Here is a 23,542-nt window from a genome sequence, read left to right as displayed (position 1 = left end):
TGTACGTATGTACATACTTGTGTGAACGACCGAATACCGAATACGCAAGATAGGACGATGCGTGTTCTGAAGTGTTCTTAGTTTGACGGCGGTAGAGTTCTGGTATGGTAAAGAAGAGAGACAGAGGAAAGAAGTAAGCAAGTTGAACACGAGGACAGCGAAGCAAATACTAGAATCAGGGCCGTAGCATTCTATTGATTATCGGCCTTATTATCACATATTTCCAAACTTTTATTCTGAACCTTATTAAGGAAATGAACGTTCTGAATGTATATGAGGTGCGTCGCTTTCGAAATATCAATTGCATTATCAAATGCATTAATACATTTTGCATTATAACATTTTGAGGAAACGTCAAAATGTGTTAAGAAATCTGATAATATAGGATGTAGAGTATGATAAAAATGTATATACTACATTGTAAATTTAAACAATTTTCTTTCTGCAAATAAAATAATAGTGCCCCGATGTCGGCATTTCCCTTCTCTACACATTAGAAATAAGAAACAATACGTTTTATCACGAGTTACCGGTGTATAGGTGAGGTGTCTTTATGGTATTTTATTAAGTTACAAAGCTGGTAGAATATAATTTTGGAGGTAAAAGTGATTTGCATGATTTGCATTTGCATATATATTTTTGACTTTTCATGAAATATAGTGTAATTGAATAGACGTAAGAAATTCAAGTGTTTTATGTATTATTGAAAAATAATATTTCGTGTTAATAATAGGAGAAACAAGCGTAGTTGTAGATCAAATGTTCTATTGTAGTACAAAACGTTGGGGTGTACGGACCACGGGTATAGGAACAAAGAAAAAAGATTTTAAGGATTACGGTATGCAGGCGGAAAATGTCAAAGCAACGTCGTTTTTATTTACGGCACTGACAATGAGAGGTCAGGTGGTGGAAGTAGTGGGGAGGACAGAGACGTAGGGTGTCGGGTCGTTTGGTCGGTGCGCGTTGCGCGCGGAACAGTGATGATTCGACTGGTCAAGATGTTGGTCTGTGTTGTATACCTAATCGTTACTGGTTGATCGATGATAAGAGAGCGTGTGCGTTTTGTTTCAACCTGTACGCGGTTCCGAATACTGTTTGCCAATTGACATTTGGAAGTTGTATTGGAAACGTTTGCTCTTCTAATAACAGATAAGTTGTTTGACAGTGTTTAATGTCGCGACACCGTTATCGAGCGATCTCAGACTGCTCGTATGTCATGGATGTGAAGAAGTAGGCGTTGTCTGTGTTAAATGCCAAAATCAAATATAACATGACATCCCGCGGAACAACGGAATGTAATATCATAGTGTATAAGTTGGCGGAAAAACGCGTTGCAGCGGTGGCAGTAGCAGCAGCAAAAGAAGAAAAAGAAGAAGAGGAAGGAGGAGGAGAAGGAGGAGAAGGAGGAGGAGGAGCAGAAGAGAATCGTTGTTACGTCGTTCAGGGTGCGCTGAATAATTGATTTCCTGAAGAAAAGTAAAAATATCTTGCTACAGGCTATAGACTAGAGACTACAGACTACAGACTACAGACTATAGACGCAAGCTTTTCGAAACTGTAGGGTATCGTTAAATGAACGTAGAAGTAGAGATGTTACCTTCGAACACGCTCGAGGTGGAAGTCGGGAGTTCATCGCCTCCGAGAGAATACGAAACGAGCAATAAAAGTCTCCTCTTGGAGACGATCCCTGGCGAGTTGCATACCGAAACAACAGCTTGTCGTTTGTTAGAGGCGGAGGTCGTTGCTCGATGTCAGGAGGAAAGCAACGAGACGGTTAAAACTAAAACTATCCTCGAGTCTGAGTGTTGGAAAAAGAATATCGAATCAGCTGGTAGTAGCAGGTCCGTAAATAATGGATCACGTCAGAGCTTCTCCAAGGTTTCCGCATCCTTGCAGAGCCTCGTTCGTCGAAAGAGTCGGCAATACGGCGCGACCTCGTTACCCTTGGACGTAGATCTTTCGACGTACTCTGCACATCCTAGCTGTCTTCTCGAGGCACCGAGGGAAAATGGTGTCGTCGATATTTACAAAAGAAACGGCGAGGAAACCACTTGCATCACCACGCGCACATCCACGCTTATTTATGCTTCTTCCGTGCAACTATATTCCAGAGGTGACAACAACGTGAAAGATGTTTCCTCGTCGACGAATAACGTCGCTATCGTCACTACTACCACCAGTACCAATAACGTAACTTGTTCGGTCAGTGGAAGTCGTCTTGGTAATACCGCCTCGTCTTTGATAAGAACAACCAGCGTGATCACGGCAGGACCATCCACATCTTCCTGGAACAATTCCGCGGAAGAGGAGTTGGATTACGTTGTCGACCCGGTTCAAGGAAATGCCTATTACAAGGGACAACTTCTTGGCAAGGTAAAAACCTTACACAAATAAAAGGCAAACACCTGTCGACTATCGGTTTTTCTTCCCTATCCTTACCTTAAGTAAGATTTCCTAATTTTGAAGGTTTAGTCTCTAATTTTTACGTGATTATTCACAACAATTATGTTTAATAACATTGATTGAGAATATGGTGTAATGCGCAACATTCGTTTTTGTTGGTTGCTGCTTAAATTGATATACATATTTTGATATTAAGATTACTATTATAGTGATTATTTACGTCTGCTACTTACAATGCTCTCTGTCACAATGCCCAATGCTGTCTCTTTGTTACGACATAAAAACATAAATGTAAGATAAATTTGAGTATTTCGAAATTCTTGTTTACATTTGGTAATTTAGTATTTGGATTGAAGAACAGAAAATATATGAAGTGGCCGGTGGTTAATTAGAAACACTAAATTACCTTACTGAGTAATATGATTTACAATCTAAATACGATTAGTTACCAACTGTACCAAGTAAGTATTTACATACATATGTATATCGGTCACTTAACAAATACACTTAAGATGCTTAGATATGAGAATATTTTGTATGTGTATATACATTTGTGCATATATTGTCTGTATATATACATCGTATGTACTATGAGGTCACATTGGTAACTCGTCTTAGATCTTTGTTTTTCGTTTACTTGATTACAAATTTCTTGTGTTGCCAAGATCGTAAGCAGTTCATATTTCGCTAAATAGTACTTATCTTTCTATAACACTTTCCATACACTATATACTATACATAGTATATAGTACCTACTAATTCGTTATTTTACGAAGTTATAATTTCAATTCCTCTTATGTGATAATTCTATTTATATATGTATACATAATAAAATATTTTTACTTTGTTTACGGTATCATCTGATTGTAGTTGTATGGGTCTAGTTGTCTCTTAATTGCATTCTATATATCATAGCGAGATATATCCTTATGTTTGTTTCCCAATGATTAATTATATCCTGAATGCTGGAAAACCGAAAATCGAAGGAATAAAATGTAAGAATCACTTCGCGTATCTGTTTTTGCGTATCAAAAATTTTAGTGGAAAATGTTCAGAGAACGTTCTGTTACCATAGTGGCACCTATTTATTTCAAAGGAAGCTTATGGTAAACAAAGAATCGTGAGAGAAGCAATAATCTACAATGTCTAAGTCTACACTAATGATAAGTAAATATATAAATTGTAAAGAGTTCAAGGTAAAAACGATCATAATTGAATTGAAATCTTTTTCTCGTGTCGATCGAAGCGTATCTCGCATGTATTATATTACGATTACGTAATCTTCTTGATGGTCCTGAATCCTGATAGAGTGATTTTACGACATTTGGCAAGCGAAGTCTGATAAAAATTCCAAATATCTGAAGAGCATCGGTGAGGATCGATCGGCATCGGTTCACGTTCACAGCTTGTAGTTGTAAGGAATATTCTTTGTCTCTGGCTGGTGCGGTGCGATCGATCGGTAGCAAGATGCGAGTTTGCGAGGCTTCTCGTCGTTCTTGTCAACGGGAAAGAGGAAAGAGAGAGACAGACGATTTCAGAGGATGTACAATGTATGTATATACTCTCAAACTCAAACTGTATCCTCTATGTATCCTCTACTCGAGAAAACCGGTCGTTGTTTCGTCATCCCGATTACTCGGACGTTACTCTGTCTGACTTGCATTTTATGTTAGAAATCAAGCTTTCCGTTGTACATAGTTTGTTCTTTGATGATTTCGATGTTTCATCGAAACTCACTTCTGATATTTTCACCTTTCCCTGCCTTTCGACCCACATCTATGTTTGCACCATTACTTTATTATTTTCGACTGGCTGTGAATATGTCAGCAGCTTGTTATGCAGATCGAGCTTAAAAGGAACGAATTCGTGCCTTTTATCCTGGAAACATTTCTGTCTTAGTTGGTAACAAATTATATACAAGTTATAATAGATTCGCATTGATTTTTCATTGAAACACAGGCAAATGAGATGATCTATTACGAGTGCAATATTATCCGTTTTATATATCTACATATACTTGTGTATTAGTTTTTTAGAATTATGAAAATCGCTACTTTTATACAAAAATAACTTTTCAGTCAATAAGCTGTACAATAAGCGATATATAATAACATTGCAATTAAATTTTATTTAGACATACTAAAGAACATAAAAATACAATAAAAAGCAGTATCGAAAATATGTAATAAATTTGAGTATTTGTTGTTGATGATTGTAATTGTTCAAGACAATGCTATATTACATATAAAGGTAAACCTAATGATAAAGTAATTGGTTTATTCAGCGCATTTCTGTGTCTGAAATAAGACACAAGGAAAATAACTTGTTAGTGAAGATTAATTGAGATATTTATTGCGAAATAATTGTTATAGTTTAAGACGTAAGTAATGCTTTACGGATCATCTAACTAATTGTAAGTCGTTTAATTAGACTTATTTAGTAATTATTTTCAACTATGCAAAATCTACTTTTGCCTATACGTACACATCGTATACACGTGTCACTGACATTTGCGCCTTCCACAGATTGTCTGCTACATATCTATGTATGTATGTACGTGGATATGTACAATAGATATACAATATATATGCGCATCTTGGCTCTTGGTGTATTTGTGGTGCAACCATAAGGATAAGTTCAACAGATGGGCCTCTTCCTCTCCTTTCTCTGTTCCTCCTTACTCGTTCCTTTCTCCTGCACTTGCTTTTTTCTTCGTAGGCGTTCACATGTATAAAATATGTACGCAGTTCTCATCATTTCTATGGAAGTTGGAGTTGCTCATGTCTATTAAATTAATTTCATAGATGGTACTTCCTTGGGAATTTATTTTCTATTTGAAATTGTACAAAGAGTAGGAATGTGCATGATCAAATTAAGTCGCCTATAATTTGCTATTCATGTTATCTCGAACTGTCATATCGGCACTCGCTATGCAAGTGTCGTCTTCAATGTTCTTTCGTTATATATATATATATATATATCTCTTATATATATATATATATATATAAGAGAAGGAAAAATGTCTAATATTCTACAAATGAAAATTTTCATATGTGAACGCGATTTTCTTAATTAAATGTCGCATGACTTGTTAACCTTATATTGTAATTCAACTTGAACTCTGAACGAGTTTCAAGTAGAAATTTTTTTTAAGCATACATATATGCATACATATGTATATGTATTTATGTAGGTCGTAGGTTTATATTTTATCTACAAAAATTTATTTATAACGGTATACCCATATGTGTAATTTATATTATCAACTGATAAAAGAACCGTGTTGTAAAACAATCACTTCTTATTTACAGAATTTTTTAGATAAATAATATAAATAAAAATATTTGAAGAAATGTATTTTATGTATTTTATGGTTGGCAGTTGACAAACTTGCATATATAGGTACTTACATCTTCTTTATAATCGTTTACCCGATGAAAATCTATTTAGGATTATTAAATTAACATAATTCGAGATTACGCAAACTATTAATTTAGAAAGACAAAAGACTATTACTGAATACTAAATACTGAATACTGAAGGGGTTTAGTCATTTTCGAAATGAATGAACGTGATTACATTTCACGTTTGTTGTTTTACAATTTTTTTTATTAAGACGACTTTTCTTTCTTCTTAAATAATTAAATATTTGTTTATTTGGTAATTTTAGTACTGATTGCACTTATTAAGTAGTTAGTAACGACTTATTATTAATGATCTTTGGTAAATTATCTCTGGCGTCTGGATTGTTTGTCGTGTTTGTTATTTACTGTACTGAAACTAAAAGTGCTTAAAACATTTTAATATTTGTTGCGATTGATCAATTTATACCTATCTATAAAATGTTCCTTATGGCCAATATGTTAGTACCGATGCTTTATTTTTAAAAGTTCCTAAAACGACAAAAATGATCGGGCAAACCTTTCAGTTACTGATTAAGTATCGTAGTTGATGCTGTAACGTTAAGTACACAAATATCTTGTTCTGATTATAGAAACGAGTGATAGAATCCATAAAAAACTAGTGTAGAATCGATAGTTGAAGAACGTTCGGTCTAATATAAATACATACATGCATATGTATGTGTACATAAACGTTTTTCACTTGAAGTTACTTAGAGGGCTGCGGATATTGTCTGATTATTATGTCTGATGAAATGCCACTTGTATGGAATTTGTGATAACTCTTACATTGACATTTATTCTGTGCTTTTTTATGAAACTTTTGAAGAAGATAAACAATTTCAGAAGGGAAGAATGTAGATGTAAAAAGATATAAGAATAGAATTTGTTCTTTTGTCACGGATTCTTCGCTAAATTAATTGAATTATATGTAACAATAAAGCGTTTCAAATTATTGACGTAAGTTTGGTTATACAATATGTATATATTTCTATCGGCAATATAATATTTATATTGATTAATTAAGTCACGTGTATTTCAATTCTATCAAGTTCTCTGTGAAATGAATAATCAGAAGCCCCAGGATGACAATTCATTCGGTAAAATCAACCGTACGCGATTTAACAGCGACACTACGAGATATACCTATTATGAAACAAACAAGATTGTATGTAATTTCAAATAAAAATTTGTACGACGTTTTATTTCCTTTCACTAGATCATAATATTGCTACAACTTGTTTTTAGGTTTCTTTCTGTCATTTTATTTAAATGCAACCACGAAAACATAATGAATTTAGAAGATAAAGTCAGATTGTTCAAGTTTATCGACCTCTAGGAAATTTCACACAAAATGAAAAAGTATCTTTATTTAAGAAAATATAATACAACAATGTTTTTCAATGAATATTTTCAATATTTTTATGAAAAAGAAGTACGTCGTACTTTAACTGATATTTTGTTTTTGTAAAAGTTACGATTAAATATTTAAAGATGTAATATTCAAAATATATGATTAAAAATCTACTGTTATTTTGAATATGTTCAATATATTATTATTAAATACTTAAAAATTCTTTAGTTAAGCAAAATTTGTGCGGGTTTAAGTTTGTATTCCAGCTTTCGCATGAATGTAAAAAACGTTTTTCAAATGCAACTTATACAATGACTAAACTGGCAATGTTGATCTTTTGCATAAAGGGTGGATCTTTTGGTAAAGGGGGGATCAAGCTACGCAGTAGAGGAATGTAACAATTTTTTAAGTAAGTACCATTATTGTAATATGTAATATAATATATCGTATGTATATGACGTGTTGTGTGTGTGTGTGTGTGTGTGTGCATGTGTGTGTGTGTATATATTATATATAAATATAAAATATATATACTACACATATTAATATACATATGTATATACAGTGCTGTGAATAATTCTAAACTCAAAAACATTTCTGCGTTATCATTGACCATGCCTGAATATGTTAAGAGAGATTATTTTTGTAAAGGCTAAATTGAACGCTATAGGATATCAGGAGATGATACATGACGAACTCTATTGTTTTTCGTAACCGAAATAGAAGATAAAAGGACAATTTTTCAACAAGACATTGCTCCCATTCATAGTCAGCTGCCACTACAAAAAAGTGGTTTCAAGATTTCGGAATTATTACCATAGCCAGCTTTGAGAAACTTTAAGTATTTACTTACTAGCGGATAGTGTATTTAGCAGATTAATGAAAGTAATCAAAAGTAAAGGCGAATCCACTAATTATTAAAACGGAAAGGTAACAAAATTAACATGGAGTTTAACTTCTTTTACCCCTTTAAAGCCAAAAACACAATTATAAAACAAAATTCAATTTTTTTTCCAGCTTTGTTTTACATTATAATATGAAATTATATAAATGATTTTGTTAAACTTCGTGTTAATATTATGAAAAATGTAAAAATCGAATTGGATTTATAATTATTCTTGTCGCTGTACATATATATAGTTTTTCATCGTTACTCACATAATATTCGTATCACATAAGTACGCTACGTAGAACATATGTATCTATATAGATAGCGTTACGCGAAGGAAAGAGTTGATTTTGTCATATGGAAGCAATTTAGCTTCATGCGTCCGCTTGGGAAGTTTCGTTTGTATCGATGTACGATGGTGTAATTGTAATGTAAAGTGTGAAGTGTAAAGGGGTAGAGATCTTAGATTTAAACGACCTATATAGGTATGCATCAACTTGAAGGAGAAAATGTGCGCGACCGGTTTCTATGGAATGCACGTAATATAGCTTATTAATTCGATTGTAAGGAAATCATTTTATCTACGTTCCATTCACTTTTTTCATCTCTTGTTTTTGCCACATGCCCTTATACATCATAACTAACTCCCTTTTTATTGGAAGGATATACAAATAATCTTAAAAGATAAAAATCCTGGATATAAATATTTAAACCGATTACCACAAGATTACACCGGGAGGTTTTTAATAACGAAGAGCAATCCGATATTTTACAAATAATTCGATAGTTCGAGACATTCATTTTTATTATTCAGGTAGTATGTAATTTGGAAGATAGAGTAACATTTCTTCTTCGATAAGTCAAGGTCAATTTAATGAAAAGCTTTTCCCTCCCAAGCATTTTACTTTATCGTTTATCTATTGACTATTGAGCGCTCATACATATATAGTACGTATATGTAATGCATATATAATATATGTATATTCGTTATTATTGATCACTTGGAGTGAGAAAAAGAAGCAATATTTTATTCAAGTAGAAACTGAAAGATAATTTACATTTTGTAGAGGACAGGATAATCCGCTAAAATTAAAAGTTGAAATTATTTTAAATAGTTGTGTTTGTCTCGTAACTTTCTATTCGATATCCATTATTATTTACTGTTACTTTCAATATGTTAACAATTTTCAGTCAACTATCAGTGTTATCTGAATAATTATTTTCAATATGTTTAGAAAGTGGTAAGTTGACTTGAAAAGGAAAAGGATAATCTTGAGACGAAAGTGAAGGTGAAAATCGGCATAAGATAAAAGAAAGGTAAAGAAAATATAAAATTCAAACATTTCTAATATCAAAGGTAGACAGCTAGATGTAGAGTAGATGTAAGATGTAATTCAAATCTTTTGTGCTCTTCTTATTTAACAGTAAATAGAAACTGTTCTGGCAATTTGTCAAATTGATACGTATATTTAGATGAGTATGCACGTGGAAATGTCATCTACACCTTATCTCGAAATAAAAGACATTGATATCGTTCGAATAATCTAAGATTTTGTCAACTACATACATGTATACATACGTATATACATATATAGCTAGATTTATGTTAGAGTTAGATCAACTAGGTATCCGACTTGCTTTGTAGTATTCTTATAAACAGGCCTACGAACACTTGTATAATACACGTTATACATATTTATATCGATATAAAATAAAACTGAATTCTTAATAAAAACCGTGCATTTTCAAAGGGCATTGATATATTATTTCTAGTCGCAAACATAAACATAGCAGCCGTTTTTCTATACTGTCGAAGCTGCGCGGCAATTTATTTTCAAATTCATGGTGGTCCATTTCGTTAAATGGTTAAACAGAAACGAAAGGCAGTGATTGCTTTTTACCCATGCACTAACTCAGTTGTATAGACTACAAATATGCATTGGCGATGTATTTTTAGAAGACTACTGAGGATACTTAAAAATAAACGTACCACTGTTATTAAACAAGCCATAAATGCTTTAAACCGTACTTACGTGGTTGGCCTAGTTAGTACCTAAAATCTACGATCTATAGTAAATTATTCTTGAAAGTTTAGTTTAGTACCAAGTTATTAATCGAATTTAGGACAAGAACAATATTGTCAATATTGTCATAACTGTCATAGCTATAGCAGATTTTCTTCAAATAATATTTTTATAACAGATGAGTTGAGACATTTAAGATATTAATTGTTATTAATACCTTGTACATATAGAGAACATTGGTGGAGAATTTCGATATAAATAAAAATTATTTTTGTATTATCGAAAATTTCCTCATGGAACAAATAAACGTGAAATATTCTTTTTCTTCCTGAAATTTATAAATTTAGCGGAGCGGCAAATGTTACGAACCAAATTTGGCTTTCGCTCTTTCATTTGCTTCAATATTTTCCGAACGTTCGTTTTGTTCGTTTGCTCCATTTATCATCATCGTATATTATTTTACATCGTATTTTGACGTAACCAAATAAAAAATTCGCGTCGCCAGGCTGGAGCGCGAACGGTTTGTTTTCTGACCCTGAGCAAAGATCAGAGGTAAATACGTCAGGGCAGCGGTTACGGTTAGCGGCAAAGATAATTTAAATCGCGTGACAATCGCGGATCACGGATCAGGGATCACTGATCACGGCCTAGACGCTACAAGAATTTCCCGCTCTGTAGTTTCTCACGTTTTTACTGTTTCTAGGTCTTTGTTCCTGTGCTATTTCAGCGTTACTTTAGTTTTCCTCCTAGTAAACTGCGACTGGGGGCATTCTTAATACCAAACGGTTTGAACTAATTAAAAGTCGTTAATTGTTGTAACGGAAATGTTTAGAAGTTATTGCAATGAAAAGAACGTAGGTAAGAATTACGCATACTGTATCGAAAATAAAAGGTCATTTATTTACATTCGTAAAATGTTCATTCGTGTTAATCATTCTTTTTGATGAAAAGTTAAAAGAAGAGTGGAAAGTCGGTTGTTGCTAAGAATAATGCAATGTTTATGTTATTTAGTTGAGGTAAAAGTGTCCCAGAAGGAAGGAAAATGATTTGCAAAAGTAATGAAAGAATGCTATGTCGCGTCGCGTCGTGACGGCTGTTTTTACTTTCCTTCTCGCTAAACGTTAAAGCAATAAAAGATAATTTAAAGATATTCTCGTAGCAGCACGAAAGCAAATGCCCCTAAAAGAGAAAACCTTTCACTTCGAGAAGCTGAAATGGATGTTACAGGTGAAATTGTAGAATCTAACGTAAAGTTGAATTATAAACTTAAATTTTAAACGCATGACTATGTCTTTTTTTTTTAATTTTTTGAATTTCTACCTATTTGAATATTTCCTTTAATTCAGATATCTACTCTGATCCTAAAGTCTCTCACGATCAGATTGAGAAATTTAAATTCTTTTTATCGTAGATTGTAAGCAACGCATCCCTTCTTTTCTAGCTCTATAATTTCACTACAAATTTATTTCATACGTTCATATGTCTTAGTAAAGAAAAAAAGAAACAAATTCTATCTACCTGCTAATTGTTTCTTCACCAGCAAATACGTAATTAATTTAAGTTGAAATCGGATTTATGATAGATTCAACGATAAAAACGACTGTATCACAAATCACATATTAGATATGTGATTTACAGTGTACGTTATTATGTAATATAATGTATAGGTATACATAAGTACATGTAATTATGTAATTATACCTATCTCTTCGTAACATATGAAATAAATTATTATCTACGTGTTTTTGTATTATTTTCAGGGTGGATTTGCCAAAGTTTTTCTCATGACTGATGTCAGTAACGGAAATGAATATGCCTGCAAAATTATTCGGAAGAATCGGATGCAAAAAATTCATATGCAGAAGGTTTGTATTCTACATATGTACATACATACTTATATCTTAATCTTTTAATTTTAATGATTTTTTAAATCAGTATAAAAGTAATTTATATCTTTATATAACACTATAATTACACTGTTCGATAGAACTCATCATGCATTATAACTCGTATATAGTTGATAACATTTATTTAGTATCAAGTTTCTTTCGTGAAATTCAAAATTTTCTGACATCATGAAGGTGACATTCTTTTTAAAGGGTCGGCAAGTGCGTAATGGTTATTTGGTTCCGTTCCAAAGCTTTTTTGGAATCAATAGGATATTCTTCAATTATGGGACTATTGTTATTAATAAAATTCTTGTGTTCAAAGAACCATAAATCTCCACCATTCAAGGGTATTATGCAAACATGTCATAATACGTATACATATTTATAATTTTCACTTTTTAGAAAGTACATATGTAATATGAAGCAAAATAAGGACGTTTCCTTGCAAAGACATTTGTTTATTATAATTTACTTGCTGCTTTTATCTAAAATTAGGTAAAATTTAGATAAAATTTAGATAAAATTTAGATAAGATTTGTAGCGGAACATGAGTCAGAGGACATTTCAAATCATGTTGTTGTTTTGCCTCGGAGTATCAAGATCGTTAGATTACAAGTAATGTAAGAACAAATAAATTCCGGGCAAAACAATGTCGCCGCTACATGCAACCGTCGAATGAAGACGAATTTGAATTTTCCGACTCTCCTCCGACCAGTATAAATAAACAGACGCGATCGCGTGCGACACAGAGTATCGAACAGTTCATATCGAGTATCAACGAGTATTAACGAGCGGCTCCGAGTATTGTACGCGACGAACAATATTATAATATAAATATTCCGAGTTTTATATCGTATCAACGACTCACTGTACGCATATTTATTTATTTCAAATATACTTGACAGACTGTGACAGCAATGTTTCGCCCTCATTTTTTCGCGATACCTATTCACGACTAATCCTCCACAGATTTATATATATATAGATATTATATATAGATATAATAATAGTAGGCGTGCTTAATTTATAATATATATAAACCATTTTGAGCCAGCTAAATTGGGCAAAGACCGTCATTAAGATAATCATTTAAAGTTTTGCAGGTGGTCGCGAGTTTAATAATGATCTATTACTTGTAGATCGCACGCGAGATTATGATCCACAAAGAGCTGAATCACGTGAACGTTGTCCAGCTGCATCACTACTTTGAGGATAACCTTAATGTGTATATGCTTCTAGAAGCCTGTCCTCGAAAGGTACCTATCGTATGTCTCGTATACCTACCTGCCTGTTGTACACTGTACACTGTACACTTCCCTACGACATATTCTTTCTATACGTTTGCAAGAATTTTCCAACCTTCTGCTTTCGAGTCGAGTCGAGTCGGGTCGAGTCGAGTCAATCTCCGTTGCAAGGCAAGTTCGCTTGCCTTTTATGTTAAATAAAACCTCGCTTTTATGTTAGTCAGAAAGATTACTAGGAGCTCACTCAACACTTGGAGCTTAGGCTTAACCGTGCAACAATTTACAATCCTCATAAAGAAATAAAATTGTTCCGCTGTTCTTTTCTTTAACGCCTTGCGCAATCTTCATCCTGAAACTTACCATGTACATATTTCTTCCTCCTCGGCTTTTCAGGAAAATTTGTCATCTTTCCGACAACAGGTACTCGAAAAATAATGTGCAATACTTTGTGTAGATCTTCTCTATAGACTTTGTCTTATAAAATAGTATGCATCTGTTAAAAGTTAATACATTATATGTGTTATTGACACTAAATTCATATCAACATGCAACCGTAAACATCAATTAGAATTTCCTCTGGATAACCTTTGGCAACTTTTATTTTCACTATGCATGTACATATTTCGTTTCGTGTAACGCGTATCATTGTTATATGTATGTACATATATATGTTGGCTAGAGTTAGAATTGTTAGATGAAACCGCAAACCGCAAGCATCAGATTTTCGTGTAAGCTAGAAAGAGAACTAGCACTTAGTTACACTATCATCCATGACTAATCGTTCACTTGTTTATACCGTTACGTTAGGTTGTGCTGGTCCGTTAACTTTAACTTCAACTAATCGCACATCGATTATCGTTAGCTTCTAAAAAATCGTCAACATTGCTGATATTATAATAATTTCTTTATCTAAGATATCATTGAGAAACTGTTCTCTATAACAACAACAACAACAACATACGAATAGTTACAACATAAGAACATATTAAGGAGGAAACTGTCGCTGAAATACTAAGAAGATGACCTGCTAAATATTAAATTATCATTCAAAAAATATAAAAGACTTAAAAATACAATTAAGACTCGAATTTAGATTAATATTTTGCTTGTCCCTGTGCAAAAATTTATTCAATTCATGCCACGATGTTTGAAGCATGTTGTCATGAACCATTGTTGTCAAAATATCGATATCTAGAGAATGTGTTATGATTTCCTAGATATCTACCGACCCGCACACGCAGTTTTATATGGCTAAATTACAATCGGAAAGTTTGCCTCTATGTAAAATTCATTTAGATTTTGACTAGAAAGCATAGCGAATTGTCATCCTCTTTCATTCCGGCGAAAGAGAAAAAGTAGCGTTTACGAATAAGTTACTAATTTCGAACAACGTAACAATAACAATTATCCGTAATGTGAGCAACGCGAACCTACGTACATATATACATACGTTTCCATGGGACGTTTCCTTTGCAACAAACTAGCGACCGAAATCATATACTTCTCCTTCTTTGTGATCACATTTTCTCGAACGTTAATTAGTCCGACAATTGTAAAAATACCGACAATGTGCCATGTCTTCTGTACTTATTTTATCGCCAGAGTACAATATCTAATATTCGTTAACTTTGTATCTATAATGATATACGATATAGGTACGGCATGATGTAATGTATTTATCCAAATTAAATAAATTAGTAAAATACAAAATAAAATAAGTATTACTGCTATAATTAGAAGTTCAAGTAATTTTCCAATAAAGAGTAACTTGAAAATGTTTTCATGTTTACCTCCCGATAGATTTCTCGACGCTTTTACTTTCGTAGAAGTTAATTCATTTCCTCAAAGCATTAAACATAAATATTATTATACCTGTTATATATAGGTATAATATATACATAAAATATTACACACGCGTCTGTAACGGGAGTTGCGTTCAGATAAATGAATTAACTGATATTCAAAATGTTGTGAATTGCGCTGTATTATCAATTATCAGAAATATTTAGAAGACAAGCGTCAAACATCTCTAAGTGATCCATAATTTATTGCACATTAAGCCTTCCTGTTAATTGTTAAATTAAGTTAAAACTAAGTCACTTTTGTTTGACAGAGCTTGATGCATGTGCTCAAGTACCGTGGCAAAGTTACGGAGCCGGAAGCACGCTATTACATGAAACAAATGGTAACGGGCGTTGCGTATATTCATTCTCAGAAAGTTGTTCATCGAGATTTGAAACCAGGTAATATGTTCCTATCTGATCGTATGATTGTCAAGATCGGGGACTTTGGACTGGCGACAAGGCTTGACGGACAGTGCAGACGGGTGTAAGTTATCCTCGATCTTTCTTCATCATTTATTATTATTATTATTATTATTATTATTATTATTATTATTATTACTATTATACTTTGCCTACGTAGAACTTGGCCCAAAATAAGAGCAACTGCATGCACAGCGAATTAATACTAATGATATTAAGTGCTTCGATATGAACAGTTCCCTATGAACAATGAAAAGTTATTGCAATTAAAAAGTTATGAATATTTTGTAAAAAATTTATATATATATTTATTTATTTATTTATATGATGCAAGAAAACAGCTCATTGTCAGTAAGTTGATATCCAAGTATAGGTATAATTCAAGTATAACTCAATATATTATATATATATTGAGAATACAGGAAATAATAAAAAAAGAAATAATACACATACATACTTATATCTATATGTTCCTTACATTTATTATACATATAAGTCAGGAGAACCACGTTTAAACATAGGAACTTTCGCTGATTTGTTACGCTGGTAGAATACTAATTTACATTCAACAAACTCTTGACCGATATATATATATAATATATACAATGTATGCACATATATTACTATATACATATACATAACTATATATATATATATATATATATATATATATATGTATACATATATAGTTATCCTTTAACCTAAACAGTCTGTATACTTTTCATATTTTCGAATTGACGCAATTTATATTTTCATGATTTATTTTGTTAATATTTTACATACGTTACAATGTTTGATGGAACTGGTCGATCGTAAATACGTTTCTATTATTATGTAATCGAATAAAATAATCTCAAGTACGCCCATCAGATAAGTAGTTTCAATTCCGAGTTCCTCTGTAATTCGATTTACACGGCAGCAACGCGAGCGTAACGGAAACACGTATGTGTGGCTTGAGAATAACAAGCAGCTTCATAATTAATACGAGTAAAATTGTAATAATTTCTTTTATATGCGCAGGACGATATGCGGAACACCGAATTACATTGCGCCGGAAGTGTTGTATAAGCAAGCATACAGTTACGAGGCGGATGTTTGGGCGCTCGGATGCATACTTTACGCCCTATTGGTAGGGCAACCACCTTTCGACACAGCGTCTCTTAAGGAAACTTACGCTAGAATATGTAACAATCATTATCGAGAGGTTGACGATTCGATAGCGAGCCGAAACGGGCAAGACCTCATCAGGTGGCTTCTGCAGCCGAATCCTGAACTCCGGCCGTCTTTGGAAAGAGTGAAGGAACATGCTTATCTTACCAAGGAATATGTACCAACTTCCTTACCTCGCATTTCTTGTTTCCAAATGCCACGTACCTCTATAATCGATTCATCGCCTTCATCCAATTCTATAACGTCTAGGAAGCAAAAACTTAATAATACTCAGGTAATCCGATCGCACAGATACTTCCACACCTACGCCTACAATATCACATATTTTTGGTTTTACTATCGCGTTATATATATATATACACGCACACGCGCGCGCGCGCGCGCGCACACACACACACACACACACACACACACATGTATGTATGATGTATGTATGTATGTATGTATGTATGTATATCGGCTTAGGTAAGAGATTATATGACAAAAGAAACAACTTAACAGTGTTCACCTAGTATGTATACACGGCATAAAACGAAATTTAAAGAATGTTGTATGTACACATGTAGTTTTTTGTTGGATATTTAAACACAACAATACGTACTAAAAGGCAAAAAGTAAATATTTAGTCGTAATTCCTAAATAGTAAATTATTTTTAGTAATATTTGAATAATTTCCAAACTACAAACTTTCCCAGATGAAGTAAAATTTTTGTTTCGCTTGAATATATAGTAATTAAATTTACAGTGTGATGTACAATTTAGGAATTAATCAAAAGTTAGATGATTTCTAATATTTGATGTTCTAATTTTAATTAGTAAAATATTTTTCATCGTAGGAGAATATTTTTATTTCATTTAATATTTATTTAGCTTTTTTATTGCAGTTACAGGTTCATACTATCCAGCAATCTCAACAGCATCAGGATCAACGGCATACACAACAGCATCATCATCAAACAAATCTTTCCCAGAAAAATTTACGAAAGGGGTCGAAAGTGATCAGTTGGTTAGCCAGAAAATTTCGAAAAGTGCCAAAATTCAGACAAAGATTAAGCAGTGTTCTTTGTCCAGATCATAAGAAAACGGGATACACCGCTCAGAGTATGCAAATGCATCAAGCGTTAGAAAGCTGTGTCACAGAAATAAAATGTAGAAACAAGCTACGTAATCATCCACCTGTAAGGGATGTCGTACCTCTGTTCATCACTAAATGGATCGATTATTCCAACAAGTACGGCCTAGGCTTTCAGCTCTCCGATAAATCTGTCGGCATTTTATTCAACGATCATACAAAAATTAGTTACACACATGACAGAAGGTCGGTATTTCTTCTTTTAACATTATACCATATATTATATTTTAATCCTTTGAAATAAATTCTATTTCGAAAGAAACTGGATAGAGATACTAAATAATAGTTACGACATCCAAGCCTTTCGCTTTTATATTTCATTTAAGAAAAAGTAGTAATTTCAAGAAAAATTCCAAGAAAAACAAATAAATAGCTATTAGTAATATTTAGAAATCTCTATAACACTACAAATGGTTAAACATTTTTTAATCGTGTGCTTAACTTATTCAAAAATGTGGTTCCATTTGCAAAGAAGGGTGGAGTATGTGACAACCGACGATGAAGTAACAAAATATCATAGAGAGGAAGACGTTCCAGCTGCTTTGCAGAAGAAACTTGTACTATTGCAACGTTTTACACAGTACATGGATAAATTTATGACTGAAGGTAAATTATACGTGTTATACCATCTAGTTTCAAACGTGTCATAAATGGCATACAATTTTATATTTTTGTATCTTTCAACATATTAGATTAATATAAAATATTGTTCGTTTATGTTAAAATTCCTAATTAAAATTAATGTTCCTAATTAAAAAATAATGTTCTACTTTCGACAAGTTTCGTGTTTCGCTAGCATTGTTTTGAAGAGATGAAATATTTGACGAAAAAAGGAATTTGAAGATGAGAAAATGAACGCTACATGTAGTTTTCAAACAAATAAATTATTCATTATGTATTAATTTACAAATACTATACAAAACGAACTAATCGAATATTTTGCCGTTGAATTGAGATTCATTTGTAAAAAAAATGTTACGAAGCAATTACTATTTAAGAGATAGAAGTGCAAAAGTATAGCTAGTACAATTGCATCAATTTAATACTTTAATAATTTGTACAATAATAAGGTTACATCTTACGAGTTTCATAAATCCCAAGTTATTATAATTATTAAAAGTATTAAAATTATAAGCAGAAAAATTATTATACATTTTATATAAAAATTTTATGCAAAGAATGTAAAAGAATAGATATAGCTATCAACAAGTATCGTAAGACAGTAAGTGGAACCTACAAAAATCAATATCTTTTCAATGCAATTTTAGCCCTATGAATATATGACTCCTACTTATAATTTTTGCTTCTATTAAATCTCATAATTATTTATAGTGTACATATTATATTATATATATTATTATTATATATACTATTATTATATATATTATACAGTTGTATTATAGTAGGGTGGTGGTAAGGAATAAGAATTATTTGTTCATTGTGTTTAAGGTGGTGAAATTAAAAAACAACGAGTTGCATCAAAACACTCAAAAAACGTTTGTGTACCGCGAATGAGAAGATGGTTAAGAACTGACAAGACCATTATGATGGAACTGTCAGTACCTCTTTTACAAGTGAATTTCTTCGAGGATCATACAAAATTGGTAGTCTCGCAAGAATCCTCTAACAAAGGACACCTAATCACATATATCGATACCAGTAGACGTACATCTTCATATTGGTTGAACGATATACGAGATTTTGGCTGTACAGCAGACCTCTACGAGCGTTTATATTATGTTTACAAAGTATCTAAAGAATTTGCAGAAATGCATAATAACACAATCGCTTGACTATCAAAGATACATCGGAACGTGTGTTACTCGTTAAACGATTGAAGTTTATACTTTATGCGAAATATTATTGCAGTAAAAATAAATATAAATATTATATATATATACTTCTTGTTTCGTTAGCTGTGCTCGTTCGATTTTTTATACGGTTCTTTATTTTTCATGTTTTAAATATAATTCGTTATAAATAAAATTGAAGAATAGAGACGTAATAAAAAAACAGAAAAGTCGTTCGAACCGAGTTTTTCAAATTAATTATTGCTTTTTATTTCTTCTATGTGTAAATTTGGATATGCATAATACAATGCATCTCTCTGCCAATGTGCCAGACATATTTAGATTTACATATTTGGACTATATATACTAATTTGTATCAAATTATTGCATACATCGATATTATATATATTGATTATTAATATTTTTGTTTATTTATATTATAAATAAAACATTAAAGCGCGCATGTGCGCACGTATTTAATACTAATTTAATTTTTATAGGAAAAAATATTTATAATGTACAAAATATTTTATTAATACCCAAAAAAATATATTTTTAAGGACACGAGAGTTCGTTGCATTAAAACATTTAATTTCACAAAAGTTCTTCTGACCGAATAAAATGTAGTGTATTAGTGGAAAAATTAAATAAGGACAAAATTCTTGCTTATTACAAAAAATTTTTAAGATGTTAAAATGTATCTGACGGAAATTAAACGAAGAGTATATGTATACATAATAAATACACATAACGCATATTACTACATAATGTTAAGAAAAAAAATGTTTAAAAATAGCGAATACTAATCTTACACTATAATACATATTTTTATATGATAAAATTGATTAAATAAAATAGTTAATAAAACTATAAAATTGAGAAACTGAGAAATGAAAAATAGAATACTATTATGTAGGTTCTTTACTATCATATACAGAAGAAATCTAACAGTTATTACAACATTTCACGCATATAATTTTTATCGACAAATTCATTTCTTATGAATTCGATTCATAATTTTATGAAATTCGAAATAGTTCGAGTGCAGCTAAACGTAAGCAACGTGATAGGCATTGTTAAGGAGATTGTATGAAGAATGAAGATGAATGTTAGGAGATGTTTGTTTGAGTTCTTCGATCCAGAGATATTATCTTGTTTCCTTTCTTTTTTTACAAAATGTAGCAAAGTTGTGATATACATATTACGTTTTGTATAAGGTTAGACAATGAATGATGAGATCACGGGGAGACTGATTTAAAAAATGAGGGCAGTTTTACCTCGCTTTTCTTCCTTAAAAACCGTTTAGACGTAAAGGTTTTCGTAAACTTTTAATTAAAGTATATAAAGCAAAGAATAGAATTCTAAAAACAATACCCGTAATAAAATGTCAAACAATCGCGTATTCATATTTTGTAAAAATCGTATCCGCAGTTATGTCGTTGACGATATACACAATCGTACCAGCCTGAAACTAAAATGATTACCAAATACAGTATCACACGCAATACCGTGTGTATACCTACACTTATTCTTGTGACTAGTTTCAGAAATTTCAATTCATGCTTTGAAACAAATTAATCGTTCACACAAATCAAATGCGAAGTTTGTTTATACAAAATGGAGAAAATATTAGTTTTAACATCATTGTTCCATTATATTGTTAGTTTATATATTTTTTTATACGACTATGAATTTTATACATCCGGATTTATAACACCTTAACATTTGTAATATTATTTCGTAATATCGGCTCAAAGAAATAATTAGTTACCTTTAGACATGATTTGTATCTTACGAATATGTCTATTTGTTTTTTTAATTGGAATTAAACCAAAATGTTGGGTATTTGTTTCTTCAAACTAAATACTGCATATATTATTTTTTTAGGTTTATGTTTAAGAAATAGTTTCAAAAACAATGTGCAATATGCACATTCATAGTTGTTCTCCATAACTTTTTGATTTTCATAAGATATGTGTATCTTGTTGTCAACGAATGTTCAATTCGTGTGATAACACATGAACACTGTCTTATATGTAATCGGATAGTATAATAATGGAATAAGTATGCTTCCAAAATATTTACGAATTAAGAATATACAAGAGCATTTTTAATGTTTTGCTTTGATGTAGATCATATGTATCTATATTATAGTACAAGTACTGTTACCTTTGCAAAACATTAGATCAGGATTGTTCAACTTTGTGTTCTGAATCATTGCTGTTAATATACAGTAACAACAAATATAAAATAATAAAAAGTTATCTTCAACATATAGGGAATCAAAAGAATAAATGTTTATTTTAATATATTGTTATAATAATAGAATAGTTTGTAATAAAAAAAGTAAACAAAAAAAGATGGTACAATTGTATTTAGAAATGGTATATTTATTAAAGAATGCGGTAAAACGTCACACGTTCACATTCTAAGTGCCTACACTGAACAAAAGTCTGTTTACAATATAAATTAAGATTTTTTATTAGTGTAATGTAGAGAAGCTTGATTTTTTTAAAAAATATCAGTTAAAATAAAATAAAATAAAATAAAATAGAGCACTAGTTGAACAACTCTGATATAAATTATTTTAAATAGCATCTATCCTTTGATACTAATAGCAGTGAACACGTAAAGTTAAGCGGACCAATTAAATTGGCATACATACATATACATATAACACATATGTAGAACAGCTTTTTTTATTTTGACAAATTTGGTGCCAAAAGCTCGTTTGTTAAAATTACTATGTATGTAAATCACTCGTTTATTTAATATAATTAGTCCCCGTAAATTTTCACAAAAATTACGTTTTCTTAATTCTTTTAATTGTTTGATCATTTGATCATAGAATAGCATTCTTGCGTTTTTAACGTATAATTTAGTATTTAAATTCCATAAATGAAAAGAAGCAAATAGCTTCACTTCCCTTAATAAATTTATTTACAATTTTGAAACTTTGTTATTAAGCAACGAAAAAGATTCTGAAAAAAATCTCAACGAAAAATAAAAAAAATAATCTGGCCAACATTTTAACTAGCTTGGTATATGGTTTTGATAATAAACTATAGTAAATGTTTTCTGTAAATTACAGGGACTAATTGCAAGTAAAATAAGACGATAATAAGTTATATAATTTATACAGATACCGAAACTCAAAGTACGCAGTAAATATACGTATGAATTATAATGAATGGCAACATGTAGTAATATGTACGATACATATAAGTATATATGAGTCACATTCATACCGTTTCGATATGTTTTTGATACGATTCGATATACCCAATTATTCGAAATTGACATTCGTTTGACATCTCTGTGATGATAATTACTAACAAATAAGCAAGTGCGAATTAGGTATTAAATCGAAATTAAATCCAAATTCATATTAAGAAAAGTCAGTTTATTATTTACATATAATAATATTTGACTTTTGGTAGCTTCAGTGCTATATAAATTAAAAAATTTTTTAATGTTAAACTTTCAAAATATAAACGTTGTGCCAAATTCTTTATCTTTCTCTTGGACGAAGTTGTTATCTTAAAAACGATTAATTCTTAATGTCAAAAGTTATTGGAAAAAGTGGACTTGACTAATAATTTAAGCAATATGCAACGTATATTAATAAATTGAATTTAGCTGATATTATGATTAAATTATATGTATATTTTGTAATGTTTGACATAAAATAAATTTTCATTTATAAAGTGGCGCAATTATTTAAAATATTTATTTCCATGTTTCAAATATTGATACGTCTTTTATGTTTTAACTGCATTGCTATTAAAATAGTCTGTTAATATCGCTAAAAATTGACTTAAAATTTGGAATTGTTCGCACCTGCTTAATCAAGAGATCTAAAGATCTTTAGTAATCCTAGTCACGCCGATTTTCACGCGGTTTTTCGATAGGATAAGGGTATAAAAGTGAATCTGATAAGTGAAAAAACATTGTTATGGATTTATGCCACAGCGACGTATTC

General features: G+C 31.4%; 1 protein-coding gene across 5 annotated transcripts; it reads left to right on the top strand.

Moving 5' to 3' along the window:
• The first annotated feature begins 464 nt into the window (after positions 1-464).
• Positions 465-23,271, top strand: LOC122577639 (serine/threonine-protein kinase PLK1-like). 5 transcript variants are annotated; one of them, XM_043749066.1, is made up of 9 exons: positions 467-2,373; positions 11,832-11,936; positions 13,100-13,216; positions 15,318-15,389; positions 15,483-15,532; positions 16,489-16,912; positions 17,523-17,956; positions 18,243-18,376; positions 19,220-23,271. In XM_043749066.1, exons 1-9 carry the CDS (start codon positions 1,573-1,575, stop codon positions 19,561-19,563), a joined length of 2,481 nt encoding a protein of 826 aa, XP_043605001.1. In that variant the 5' UTR covers positions 467-1,572; the 3' UTR covers positions 19,564-23,271. The 5 variants fall into 5 exon arrangements, with proteins under 5 accessions (XP_043605003.1, XP_043605001.1, XP_043605002.1 ...); XM_043749068.1 differs by lacking the exon at positions 13,100-13,216 and having other exon boundaries at positions 465-2,373; XM_043749065.1 differs by having other exon boundaries at positions 774-2,373; positions 15,318-15,532; positions 18,246-18,376.
• Positions 23,272-23,542: the final 271 nt, after the last annotated feature.

This window comes from Bombus pyrosoma, linkage group LG2 (genome assembly GCF_014825855.1).
Source record: "Bombus pyrosoma isolate SC7728 linkage group LG2, ASM1482585v1, whole genome shotgun sequence".
Taxonomy (NCBI): Eukaryota; Metazoa; Arthropoda; class Insecta; order Hymenoptera; family Apidae; genus Bombus; species Bombus pyrosoma.
Note: the sequence above shows the minus strand (reverse complement) of the source record. Positions and strands in the feature narration are given on the sequence as shown.

Excerpts from the sequence above, each read along its gene's own strand:
- LOC122577639 (XM_043749062.1), top strand. The coding sequence starts at position 1,573 with ATGAACGTAGAAGTAGAGATGTTACCTTCGAACACGCTCGAGGTGGAA. Across the intron at positions 11,937-13,099 it reads AAAAAATTCATATGCAGAAG|ATCGCACGCGAGATTATGAT; the intron begins GTTTGTATTCTA and ends TATTACTTGTAG. Across the intron at positions 16,913-17,522 it reads AAAAACTTAATAATACTCAG|TTACAGGTTCATACTATCCA; the intron begins GTAATCCGATCG and ends TTTTTATTGCAG.